At 40.1% G+C, this 13,582-nt stretch overlaps 1 protein-coding gene across 3 annotated transcripts in view; it reads right to left on the bottom strand.

Moving 5' to 3' along the window:
• Acsl1 (acyl-CoA synthetase long-chain family member 1) overlaps positions 1-13,582 on the bottom strand; it is a 44,681-nt gene that overhangs the window by 12,872 nt on the left and 18,227 nt on the right. For all 3 annotated transcript variants that reach the window (XM_005373482.2, XM_013513016.1, XM_013513022.1), the window contains 7 exons: positions 11,292-11,356; positions 7,902-8,003; positions 5,848-5,947; positions 5,466-5,644; positions 2,547-2,579; positions 2,260-2,311; positions 1,703-1,776 (listed from right to left, as the gene is read on the bottom strand). In XM_005373482.2, the coding sequence (XP_005373539.1) occupies positions 1,703-1,776; positions 2,260-2,311; positions 2,547-2,579; positions 5,466-5,644; positions 5,848-5,947; positions 7,902-8,003; positions 11,292-11,356 (605 nt within the window). The remainder of the gene's footprint in view (positions 1-1,702; positions 1,777-2,259; positions 2,312-2,546; positions 2,580-5,465; positions 5,645-5,847; positions 5,948-7,901; positions 8,004-11,291; positions 11,357-13,582) is intronic.

The raw sequence follows: 13,582 nt of genomic DNA, 5'->3' as shown, positions 1-13,582 counted from the left end.
TGCCAATAGCAGCTGGTGCCACACTAAGAAATGAAGGTGTTGACAAGTTACCGAGAGGGTGATGAACCCTCTTTCAAGCCATGGTCTTCTCCTTCCCAAAGTTGGGTCATACTTAGTAATAAAATGACAACAGGTGAAAACTCCAGTCCTGGGCAAACTTCTGCTGCTGCAGAAGCCCTGGATATAAGTTGAGCAGGCTATATAACCTTAGGTTAATTTCATTCAAGTATGACCTCATGGCAACTAGTATTTCTTATGAAATTATAACATAGTGAGAACTCAGAATCAGTCATAGCCATACTTTTCTTTCTTTCTTTTGCAACTCTGGGGATTGAACCCAGAGCCTCAGGCATGCAAAGCCTACTGTCCACCACCGAGTTATGTTCCCAGCTCCCATACTTTTTCATTTCTGATTTAATACAAAAATAATGACCATTGCCATGGTTATTTTACAAAGTTAAGAATATCCCTTGATACTATAATTGATTTTAAATAGTTCTGTAATCAGGTTCTTCACCAAGCATCAATGCATTTAAAGCTGTCTTTCAAGACCTGTTAGATATCAAAATTTTACTTTTGTAAGGTACTAAACATGGTACTATGTTTAGAAAACGTAAGCAAGAAAGGTATTTGGGACAAAGAAAGTGAGTATGGAGTAAAATTAAGGGGCAAGATTACTCAAAGATCAACCTTCTGCAGCCACCAAAGATATCCATTCCCCAAAATCATTAACAGTAATCTCCTGCCACAAAAACCAGGGCTACAGATTACCCCTTCCCAAGAGATTGCAAAAGCAAACTGTTAAATGTTAAAATAGTATGAGGGAATGGCACTGTATTGTAAGTACCTTTATAAAGACAGGTTTGAAATACCTCCTTGGTGTTAAGCACTGCATTGGGTCCCCGTTTCAATTCCTATACTGAAGTCCTCGCCTCCATATATCTGGAGGTGGGACTGCATTTGTGGATAGGCCTGACTCCCATACGGCTGGTATCTCAGTGTCTCTGGGGAAGAGACACCAGAGCTCGCCTTCTCCAAGCAGGCACAGAGAGGAGGTAATGTGAGAACTCTGTGAGAAAGCTGCTACCTGCAAACCAGGAAGAGAATGCTCACCAGGAACCAAATTTGCTGGCAGCTGACTCTGGACTTACAGCCTCCAGAACTGTGAGGACACAAATGTCTGCTATTTACACCACCCAGTCTGCAGTATTTTACTATGGCAACTTGCTAGACTAAGACCTTTGGATGGTAAACTTTATAGGAAATTAATTAAGTTTGAGGTTTTAACCTTTCTCCTACAATGGGAGTCAAATTACTTGTTATAAATAGTAACTCAAAAACCTTAATCAGCCTTTAACTCTTAATCGCCAACTTGAAGAAACATTTCCCAAAACTAGAATGGTGAATAAAAGCACAGAGAGTCACCTCTTTGTTCTGTCCTGGTTATGTTCACAAGCATCACCCAAATAGATTCACTATATAAAAGCTGCAGTAAATGACATCTGCCAATTCATCTTAAAGGTCACAAACAAAATGTGGAGACTAGGTCCACTAAGAAAACCTGACCTTCAGCTGAGCTGCACTAAAGTTCAGATCTTGTCCACATTTCTGATAGTGCTTTATACACAAAGTGAACCTAATTTTACCACTTTCACTCTTGAGGCCTAATGCCAATTAGTACAAGAAAGATGATGATACTTACCTCTGTTGCTTTCACAAAAGCTGAACAATCACTCACTACATTTCGGTGGGTGATCATTGCTCCTTTGGGGTTGCCTGCAGGGCACAAAGGAAGCAGAGTGGGTTAAGTAAAGGCACCCTGTCCAGGAATTAGGGGCTTAAATGCCTCTACTGTTAGATACACCCTTGGAGAGCCAGATGCTGAGTAACATTCCGGAGCAGCCAGCAATCCTTCCCATGAAACATTAAACAGTCTCCATTAATATGGACAAATTTCACACCTACTGCTACAGTGTGGAGCAACAAGAGAAAAAAAAAACTAAGATTTCATGTCTGAGATAGTTTGCCCTAAGAAAGTGGGTGAATCTAAGGCTACTTTGGGTAAATGTTTCAGCGAATGCAGGGTACTCTCAGATTCTGAGGACACCACACAGAGCAACAGGAAGACAGCACTACACCACTTCTGTCTCTCCTGCTTTCTTTCCTTCCATTATAATTATAAGTCTCCTAAAAAAAAAATCAGGTGCAATCTGTAGTCTTTCAGATATTACTCAGAAACAATTTCATCTCAAAATTTACCTGTAGTTCCACTTGTGAAACAAATTATTGCAAGATCTTCAGTTGCTGGAGGCTGAAGAAGATTTAAAAAAAAAGATCGGTTATAAATCAGAATGGAAGACTATAAGCCCTGCAGTGGTGGCAAACCTGAAACATGTGCACCTCAGCCAGCTGTCATCGCTGAAAGCTCTAAAAGGTTAGCCATGACTCCCCTAAGGTATCACCCAAAATGTCTAACAGCCTCCAACATAAGTAGATAGTAAAAACTACATAGAGGGTTAGGACAGGATCTAATACAGCATACTTACCTTGGGTTTTCTTCTGTTGGCTCTTCCAATGCCCTTAATTAGAAAAGAGGAAAAAAATCTTAAGTGAAAACATTTTCTAACTATAAAGGGTAAGGTCACATTAAGTCACTTAAAACTATTTTGACTATAAGGTTTACTCACAGCTGGCTCAAAGACAGAAGTTTTCAAATTAAATGAACTATGGTAATTTTAATTAACTACAAGCAAAATATTTACCTGTTGTTATGGTTTGGGTCTAGATGTCCCCTCAAAGCCTCATGGAGGCCTTCTAGAATTTGTGATTGATTCATAGTCCGATGATGGGATTATGGGTGTGAGTGCTACACCCACCCTAGGGAGGGTAGCCTATATACAATATAAGGGACAGATAGAGGCATGTCTCTCTGCCCTTCTTACTCTCATTGCTTTTACTGTCTTCTGCTACCATGAACTGGGTTTAAGGCAGAGGCTACCCCAGGGCAGGCAGCCTGCACATAATATAGGGACAGAAAGAGTCCTGCCACTGTCCTGTTGCTTTTTCTGTCTTCCACCACTATGAACTATTACCCCTCTGCCATGTGCCACCACGCCCTTGGAGCCAGCTGATTATGGACTAAAAACCCTACAAACTGTGAGCTAAATAAAGTTTGCCCTCTTTAACTCTGGGTGTCAGGTATTTTTGGTATTTTGTCTCAGCAATGAGAAAAATAACAAGACAAGTCGGTACTGAGTGGGGTCACTGCTGTACCTGACCGTGCGGTCAGAAAGAACAGATTTACATGCTAATCATTTTAGTGAGGCTCAAATATCTGTACTCCCCATACACAGTGGGGACAAGATTGGGAGCCTCCAATTATAAAACAGGCCACAACAGCAGACCTAAAACCGCTTTCTTGAATGGACATAAGGTTAAGAATGACAGGTTCATTTCCGAGGCAGTTCCCAACACAGGCTTCCAGTGATCACCAACGACGTGGTTCAGTTTACTGCATTAAGCCACTTTCACGTCCATTGAATTTTTAAAAAATGAGCTATTTACATTCTTTTCCTATTAAAACTGAAGAGCCTGAGTAAGCACATGGAGTGAATATGTCTATTAGAAGATGGAGATTCGATGGGTGCTCAGGGTTCAGTGAGCTTTCCCCAGCATACAATTTTGAACAGTTTTGAATTTTAATCACACTTTACATACCTGACAGACTAAAAACCAAATACTACTGTCCAATTAGAAGTCAACTAGGAGCGAAAGCTATGATAGTTCTGTACTTTTTTTTCTAAAATAATCTTTATTAGTTTTAAATTTCTACTCATCTCTTTAAAATCCTTACCTAACTTCTGGAGATTTTTAATTCTTTAAAAATTGATGTTAAGAAAAACAATAGCTACAATTTGGCTTTTAATTTTGGGGAATAAATATTGCCCAAATTAATGTACTATTTGAACAAAAAGAAAGGTAACTGGGGAAATGCTAATGGAAAGTTAGCTAAAACCCCAATTTAACAAGGAGGCGTAGCCATTAGTGAGTATGGATTCAAGTGCTATGCTACTGTGTGTGTGCATGCGTGTATGTGCGTGAGAGGTATGACTGAAAATTATATAGTATGTTTAGTTTTTTAAAAAAATTATTACAGTGAAAGACACATTGTCATTTGTCCCCCTCAAAATAATTCCCCTTGCTTTGAACACATTTATCCCATCCTTTTTGCCTCTTTCTGAAGCAGTCCTTTCTCATGAATGTCTTTAGGTGTGCTGTCATGGCTGCCTCAACACCTGGCTGTGTTCTGAGCTGGTTCAAAATGTTTACCTTTCATAGTCATTTTGACTCTGGGTAAGAACCAGAAGTTGCACAGTGGCAGGGCTAGTAAATGAGGACATCAAAATGCTTTTATATTTTGCCTTTCTGTTAGATATCACTTGGCAGCAGCATTCACCATATTTTTGATCACACCTTGTAAACTCACAAAAGAACACTTCCAGAATTGCTTCAGAAAGCAGCAACAATGATGGCATAAGTGTGTTCAAAGCAAAGGGGGTATTCTGAGGGAGGTTAACAGCAATGTCTTTTACTGTAATACATTTTTAAATTTTAAATATTCACCATATTTTCAATCACTTTGTGTGTATGCATGTGTGCCCTGAACACACACAGGAGGCAGAAGGTTCTGTTGGAAGAATGAATTTCCTTGTGACTACTACAGTCTTCAGGAAAGGTTTTAGAGAACCCTACTTGTCGCTTCAATTTCTTTGTGAAGACAGAAAGCTATAAACACAATTTAAAAACCCTATTTATAAGAGTCACATAAAAATATTTCTAACGTCTTTGGAAACAGCATGACTGATTCTATTTAGCCTACTATTTCTTACGATGTGTATATAAAAATATCCTTCTGTATCCCCAAATCCAAATGAGGGGTTCAGTTTATTTGAGCCACTCTTATTCTCCTAGAACTGTTACCTGTAAGTGGTGCTTACTGTGGATTTTAAATTGAAAGTGAAAAGGAACCAAATCAAACATTTCTGCTGGAAATTCAAATACAAAAGCCACCTGGGAGAAAGAATGATGAGACAGATTTCGGTATCTGGTTTGGTTTCAGAAGGGAGCCAGTAAATAAAAGACATTAAAGCCTAAAGAGGACACATGTAAACTTAAAACGTCCCTGTCTGAAGCTGAAATTCATAGTTCCAGCACTTAAGAATGGCTTGTCAGTGCTCTGGAAAAATTATGAACTTTTCAAATTTCTTTAGCAGCAAGAACTTCTGCAAGAGGTGATGTATTAACACTGGGCATGTATGTAAAATTATTCTTCCTGGTCATGACAGAAATTTCTGCTCTTGACCTTTACTGGGGTGCTGAGATAACTGGCCTATGCTGGGATTACATGGGGGCCCTGGACATCATGTCTGATCTTCCGGAGAAGTGTTGCAGGAGCGATGACTCACCTCCATCGCCTTCAGGCTGATGATTTCCACTCCACACTTCTTGCCTTGCTCCACCAGATCGCTGCCATAGGTGTCCATGACAACTATGATTTTAAGGCCTGGTGTCAACTTATTTTCTACACCCTCTAGTAAGATTCTGGCCTTCTCTGGTTTGTCAGCAAAAATCACGGAGAGCTCAGCTGTAAATTAAGAGAGATGACGAAGAATAAGCTCTGGGGTGTTAAAAGCCTGACTATAATATCTGACACAGGATATTACATTCTTTGATAAGAAAATAGATGCATATTTAAATGTAAAACTCCCATTCAATGTGATACGCAAGTATAATGTCACTGAATCTAATCAATAACTAGATCAATGTCCACCCCAATCACAGGCGTACCTTTGTTGACTATGTACGTGATGGCATCGGCTCCAAGGGTATCATAAAGTGGAACAATCACCATTGAATAAGCAAAGCATGCTTGTTCAATAATCACCCACTAAACAGTAAAGGTTAGGGAGAGAAAATGAGATCAGTCCAAGGGACAATACTCTGAAGTTCCAAGCAAAAACATCTGATGTAGCAAAATTAACATTGATGTATCAACTACTTTGTATCAGAAGTCATTAGGGATTCATAATGGGAACAAATCATTTGCACTCTTCTTAGAAAGAAACTGCAACTTGCCTCAAGAATGTAAAGGAATACATGAAAAGATCCTTCCAACAGGACAGTGACTACTCAGAGATGGGAGAGCTCACCACAGGCCCTGGGTGGTTCCAGATGCCTTTGTGGGGAGATACCTGAATTCGCCCTTTGGGAAAAAAACACAATCTAGGGAGGAAATAGGGAAAGGGAGAGAGAAGGGCAAGAGAATACAATAAAGGAACTGCAGGATCCAAAGCAGAGAGATCAGAGACCAACCTGGCAGGCAGGTTTGGCTACAGGGGAGGCTGGAACAGGCCTTTGCTGTGGGGCTTTACTCTATGGGCCACGCGGAGCTAGCACCACGTTCAGAGGCTGGGGCAGTGTGAGGAAGATCAATCTGGCAGGAGTGTATGGTATGGCCTGGGAATAGGGGAAGGAGGGTACACACTCATCTAACAGGAAAATTATTTTGACAAAATCTTCCCCGGAAAGCAATAAAATAACTGGTTATTTTGCAGCTAACTCGTCAACCACACAGCAACTGATCTTCCTACCAAGCAAATGTGACACGATCGCACTTCAGTAAAAACCTTCAAGGCACCCTATGGTGGACATTTCAAATGAAACTGTCTGCAGCAGTCTGATACATGGCACAGACAAAGGCATAGCTGTTGGGAAAGGGTAGTACAACCTTTTGTACTCACTAGGTCTGGAAGGGGGATCTCACGGGATTTTTTCTTTTTATTTACTTTTCTTTTAATTTTACTTTTCTCAGCAGGGTATATATCACTTACATGGCTCTCCCTTTCCTGCCTCTTACCCTGTCACTACCACTGTGAAATGCTTCATCCCTCAATACAGACAAGCTGCCTGATGTGTATGTGCACCGTTCCTGTTACTCTGCTGGCCTCCCTACCTCTACTTCCTTCAAGTCATATGTGCAGGTGCAAAATAAAACTTAGTGGATCTGTTCATAGGGAAAGGAAGGAACCAATTCCAGGAGGCAAGTCATAGTCTGACTGGAAAATGCTGCTTTCCTTTTAGCAGAAGGAACTCCAAGAAGCCATTCTAATTTATAAAACAGGACACAGCCCAGGGAGTGAAGTGTAGGTGTAGACTCCTTTGGACACAAGTAGATATAAGAATAAGTTCAACTTCTTTAAGTCAGATACTTGAATTTTTCCAAGCCAAATATGCCATTAACCTATTGATTAACACTTTGAGAGAATTTTCATCTCTCATTTAAATTAACTTTCAAATAATGGTTTCCCAAAGCACCATGCACAGATCAAAGAGCCAAATAACAGACTGTCTACCTGAAGCCCAGCCCATGGGGGGTACTTTCCGCATTGCCCATGGGATCTTAAACTTTGAAATCTGACCAAAGGGAAATTTTAAACCTTTAGGAAAAAAGAGAGTTTGCTATTGAGAAAAATATATCTAAACTTCTCTATAATTTATTCATCCTGTTTTTCTAATCATAGAGTAGAGGTAGCCCTTAAAGTGAGCAGATGCCTTTGTTAGATTATTTTCTCTAAGCATTTTGTTTGGGAACCCCATTTTAAAAATACCAAAACACAAATTACTAAAAGAGAAAAACCCTGATTTTTTTTCTCTTAAAGACTAAGAATGCTTTTGATAGGGTTTTCTTATGTGTAACCTTCAAATGTGTAACACAAAGCCATATTCTCAGCAGACAGCAGACCACAAAAGATGACCTCAAGCAAAAGTAGGTGTAGACTCCAGCTCTTACAATTGCAGTTTAGAACTCACAAAACCCTATGCAGTAAGTGCTGCATTAATACCTCAGGTCTGTTTTGAGCAAAGATGCCAATGAACTGGTCTGGCGAGGCCTTGAAGCCCTTCTGCAGCAGTGCTGAGCCTATGCACTCCGACAGTTCCTCCACCTGCAAGGAATGGGAAGAAAACAGAAGACACATCAGGGCGAAGCTCAAGAAACAGATCTGAACAGGTGACAGACTTGTGTCTCTACCAGCAAGCAGTGTTGCAAAATTCCTTTACTTAAATTTTTGTAAAATGTAAGGTTTTATTTACCAGAACTCACTGTTAAGAGAACAGAATGTAGGGTCATTTCTGCAAAATAAATTAATTTCATCTCAATCCCAACAACTGCAGGTGACAGATGACTATGTTAGGGATTCTTATATATTTCTTTTTTTCTAGTTTAGCTTTATAAATTAGGTCAGGGACTTTTTTTGCATTTACAAAGAACATCAAAGCAATCAAAACCTGTTATTTAATATTAACACAGAAACACCACCAAGTATTCCGAGAAAGCTTTAAAAACATACGAGTAAGCTCTTGTCATTGGACTCTACAGTTCCCTTCTTGAGAATTTATTCTTAGTAAATTCTTAGTAATTTATTTTTAGAATTTATTCTTAGTAAATTCTTAGTAAACCTCAGTCTCAGAGGTTTTAAAAAGTCTTTTGTACAGAAAGTCTGTATTTCAAAAATGGGGAGGAGAGAAGGCTGAAGGGAAAGGAAGGGAATGGGGGGAAAGGGAACCAAGGTGAGTTATGCACAGGTGCAAATTCCTTATGATTAATGTGATCAACATGTACGACAAATATGTACTAATAAAAATTAATTTAAAAACAAACAAAAAACCCCCAAAACAATCTAATGTAAAAGAAAAGAGGTGAAAAAAGACTTATGGCTAGATGATTAAGCAAATGATGATCAATCTTCAAGAAAATACTATACAATACAAATACTGTAATGATGAAAAGCATATCAAAGTTAGGGTGGCATTACTAGCAATGATAAACATAAAAATACATACTTTTATAACAAGTAAAATAGGCAGATGCACAACAATTACACAGGGCTGTGTCCATGATTATCCTCGCCCCACTCCTATGCCAAATTAACTGAATTTTAATACATGGAGTTCTTTTTTAATTCTCTACGGACAAATTCTCAAGAGTACTTTTCAAGCACCCTCATGCCCATAGGAAATAAGGCCACACCTATCCCTGCCAGGAATTCTGTTGGTTCTAGTAGATGGTGCCATTGTAGCCCTGCCCATGAGAGGCTGACACCAATGAGGTGACAATGGGGCGACATGAATAGGCATAGTACCTTCTACTCCATGGACTAGTTCACAACTTTCGGTTGCATTTAAGGGATTGGAACCTGAAAAATGCCTGCAGCTGCTTCTGGAGCAAACTGGGAGAATATACATATACTTGTATTTCTAGAAAGACATCGTAACTTTCTTTTTTAAAATCTCAAAGAGGCTACGAGTCTCCAAATTGTCAGATTCACTGGGCAAATTAAAAAAAAACTAATCTACAAATACAAAGCTGATGTCAGTTAAGTCCAGTTTTATATCTTCACCAGCCTCCAAAGAAATATGCAAATCATAGATTAAGACCTTTACTTTAGAAACCTGTGATTTTCAATCAGCCTTGAAAAATCCAACCTGTGACAGAAATATCTTCTCTCTCCTAGTCAATAAACACATTAAAAGCAATATAGAAAGTTTCTGAGGATCTTGTGACACCTTAGGACCATCACACAATGTAATGTGTACAGTACACACAAGCTTTATATGCTGCTTGTGAAAATGAGAGATCTCGAATACTATAATTTGGATAGAGAACTCCTTGGTTCTGGTAAGGTGAAAATAAAAACAGGGAAATCCTCTAACCCCCTGGACTACAGCTCATGCCTCCTTCTATGGTTATGATACAATAAACTGCTTTGCCTTTTCTTGCTCTTGAGAGACAAATACCACCTAAGCAAAGCTTACTGCAAACAAAGGAAGGGAAGAAACCACGTGTTTAAGTCCCAGAAGCATCTACAAGCACTGTGGCACGGCTATGCTTTGTGCCTCCAAATGCAACTCCCATCACATATATCCCTCAAACAGACCCAGAAACACCTTTCATATAGACAGAAGGGGAGGAAGCTGATTTGCATTCAGGAATACCACAGGACTCCCTGGTCCTACAGTAGGCAGCAGAGGGAGCTCAGGGACAGAGAGTCACTTCCTGGACAGCTGTGCGGGCAACACAAGGGAGCAGCAAAGCGAATGCTTCCAGCTTCACCTGCCTATCCTTGGGGCTGGATCTGGGAACGCAATGATGTCTGCCCTTGGTACAATCATAATAAAAATAAAAAGCAATGTCTTCCTGCTCAGGGACCTGCCACTCACAAACTGTGATTTTAACAACAAATAATAGGAAGTAGGGAGATGGATCATTCTCAGAAGGGAAAGGGATCAAGAGATGGAGGGAGAGCAGAGGAAAGAGTAAGGGATAAAAAAAGGAACTAAGATTGTTACACACACATACTAACTCCATACAAAGAATGCAAATGTTACGTACTGCAAACATGTACCAAAAAAAAGGAAGCGGATCAAGGGATGGGTGGAAGGGGAGGGAGGGAAAGCAAAGGGGTGAAGACAGGAAGCAGGATGTGTTGTATACCCGTACCAACCCCACACAAGGACTGCAAACAGTGTGCACTGCATACATGTACTAATAAACTAGACACTTTAAAATCCTAAAAAATAATTATTGTGACTAATAAAAACCAGTTATAGCCACTGATAAGTGGGGACTAGAGAGTTATAAATGTAAAAATAACCAGATCCCACCTTCCCTTGTGTTTATACAGGAGCACACAGTTTGTGGACCACCTGTGCTTTCTCCTGTTGCTGCTGCTGAGGTTAAATGTCATACCCAGAGTGAGCTGGCAGGGGATACCCTGGGGATCAGTATGATAGACAAGAAATCCCAACACAACCGTCGCTTCTGGGTCTGGATTTGCCACTGACCTGCTATGCCCCTGGACAAGTTATGCCTCTTCTTGGGGCAGGTACTCCTTGTCTGTAGAGTAAGAAGATACTACAGAGTGGGGCTTCCAAATTTCCTCATGTAGGTCAGGCACAGAAGAATAATCACAGGGTGTCTCGGGAAGAGTCACCTGCCACAAGCAGTTTCTAGAATTTTATTTTCAAAATTGAACTCTACAGTGCACCCACATCACTTTTAAAATAAAGTGGTTACCTAACTTGTTTTTCCCAAATTTTTGTGTCAGGTTTTTCCATGGATGCCCATGTTTCTCCAGAAGCTGCAACTAGGCCCGCAATACACTTCGTGGGAACCTTGCAGCCCTCACCTTCACTCTGTTGCAGAAGCAGCGGTTCAGAGCCAGGAAACTCACCTGTTTGTAGGAAAGCCACTCATAGGGCTGGTCTGGTTTCCGAGAGCCCAAACAAGGGCCATTATCTACAAAAAGAAAAAAAAATGACAAAGCAAAGAATGGCACATATAAAATATTTCTGTATTTTTATGTGTACCTCACCTTATTCTACAAAATAATCATAGATTCAAATTACAAATGATGAGCTTGGACCAGGAATATTTTCTCCCTATGTTTTAGTCTGACTTTTTGTTTGGTTTGTTCTATTTCTTAAATCTAGGAGGAGAGCGTGGTAAATGGGAGAAGTGACAAATACAACTTTTTTTTTTCCTGAGACAGGGTCTCACTATGTATTTCTGGCTAGCTTTGAACTCACTATGTAGTGCAGCCTGGCCTCAAACTTGTGACAATTCTCCTGCCACAGCCTCTTGAGTACTAGGATTACAGGTGTGCGCCACTAAACACAGCTTAAAAAAATGTTTAAAGACACCAAACTTGTGAATTCCTCTTTAACTTACTATTGGTTTAGACCACAAGTCAGTAGCTAAGTGGCAAAGAGATCCTGCTGTAGGTTCTCAGAAGAGGTATTCCTCAAAATTTCTAAAGAAGTTTAAAGCACTATAACTCAGAATATGTAAAGGAAAACATACTTTTTATGTACCCAAATTCTGATGGCCAGAAGTATTCGGTGGAACCATGTAGAATTATAATTACATGAATGAAGTCTTGACTTTTCTTAAAACAAAAGTGAAGAAAAGATACACAGTGAAGAGAAACGAGGTAACTGTGAAAGCAAAGTTGAGAAAATCAGATGTGCCCTACTCCAACAGAGGTACCAAAGAAGCAGAAAAAAAGCTCTACACAACTGGTTTCACCATTCTAGGTTTAAATTCAGAAAGGTGCTCTGATTTGGTTTGGAGATGTGTAAGGCTGGGAAGGAAGGCAAGAGAATGGTCTCACCTCGGGCCGCGACAAGCCTGGTCCTATTACCCAGATCTATGTGCTAGAGAAGTATGTTCATGTGGACTCAAGTATCCGCCAGGAAGCAGAACACACATGGGCTTCTCTGCGGTCCCTAAAAGAGTCCTGATGAAACCAGGAAGAGTCTGACTCCCAGGCCCTCTTCTGTTTACAGAAACTATAACAAAGGCAGAGCAGCACATGGCAAGTTCTGCCAGATGCTGTCTTCAGATGGGGGGAAATACACGAGCCATATGAAATTATCGCATTTTACCCCTCAAGAACAGAGACTGGTAAACTGCAACCAAGACCTCAATAAGGCCCACTGCCTGTCTTTGTAAATAAATTTTACCGGAACACAGCCACGATTGTTCTTTTAAATATTGTATAAGTTGCACTCAAGTATTTGCAACAAGGAGCATATGGCCCATGCAGCTTACAATGAGTACTAAACGGAGAATTATGCTGACTCTAGCTCTAAGGTAGTGTGGGCAAGTCCAGGCTCACCTGTGGAGCTTACGAAGTGTACTATACCTAGGCCCTACTAATAAAATCTTTGATATAGTTAGATGGGGATAAGGCTTGGGCCTTCATATTTTTTAAAGGTTCCCCAAGTGATGCTAAATCCTCTGTCTGTAAGAAACAGGTGATTCTAGATATTTCCTGTAGCCAAGAAATTCCACGCTTAAATACATGCCAGACTTTAGGGAGAGTCACACTAGCTGTAAAGGGTGGCTAGGGATGCGAGCCTTTGCTAAACAGGGAACTCAACATTTTTAAATGACTTTCTTTGTTTAAATACTAGGTTTAAAAACTCTAGGCTGGCTTCTCCCATCATTGAACAAACTTTTAACAACCCTATCCCAATTCTGGACTTTGCTCTTTTATAATATTTTAATCCTAAAGTAGCCTAAGAAAATTAAAATGTAGAATAAAAAGGTCCCTAGAGAAAAAAGAAAACACTGACTTGCAAAGCAGCTTCCTTTAGTCAGTACAGTTTAAAAAGATGACTTTTCTTCCTTCTCTGAAAAAAAAAGCTACTTTGGCAGTACTAGGTATTGAACTCAGGGTCTTTGCACTCAGCCACATTCTCCCCAACACCCCTCTGAAGATTCAGTCTTGCCTGGGCTGGGCTCAAATTTGTGACGCTTCTGCTTCAGTCTGTTAAAGCTCTGGGTTTACAGGTGTGCACCACCATGCCCAGCTTCTCCAAAACATAAAACTTTTCATTTTCCAGGTGGAGCCAGTGACTATCCCTCCCTGCAAAAAAAGTTGTGTAACTTATCAGAAGTACAATGTAAGTCACCATGCTCCTAAATGAACCTTACTCACTGCTGATGATGGAAAAAAAA

This window comes from Chinchilla lanigera, unplaced genomic scaffold, assembly GCF_000276665.1.
Source record: "Chinchilla lanigera isolate Chin_1 unplaced genomic scaffold, ChiLan1.0 scaffold00002, whole genome shotgun sequence".
Classification (NCBI taxonomy): Eukaryota; Metazoa; Chordata; class Mammalia; order Rodentia; family Chinchillidae; genus Chinchilla; species Chinchilla lanigera.
This window is presented reverse-complemented; position numbering and strand designations above follow the sequence as displayed.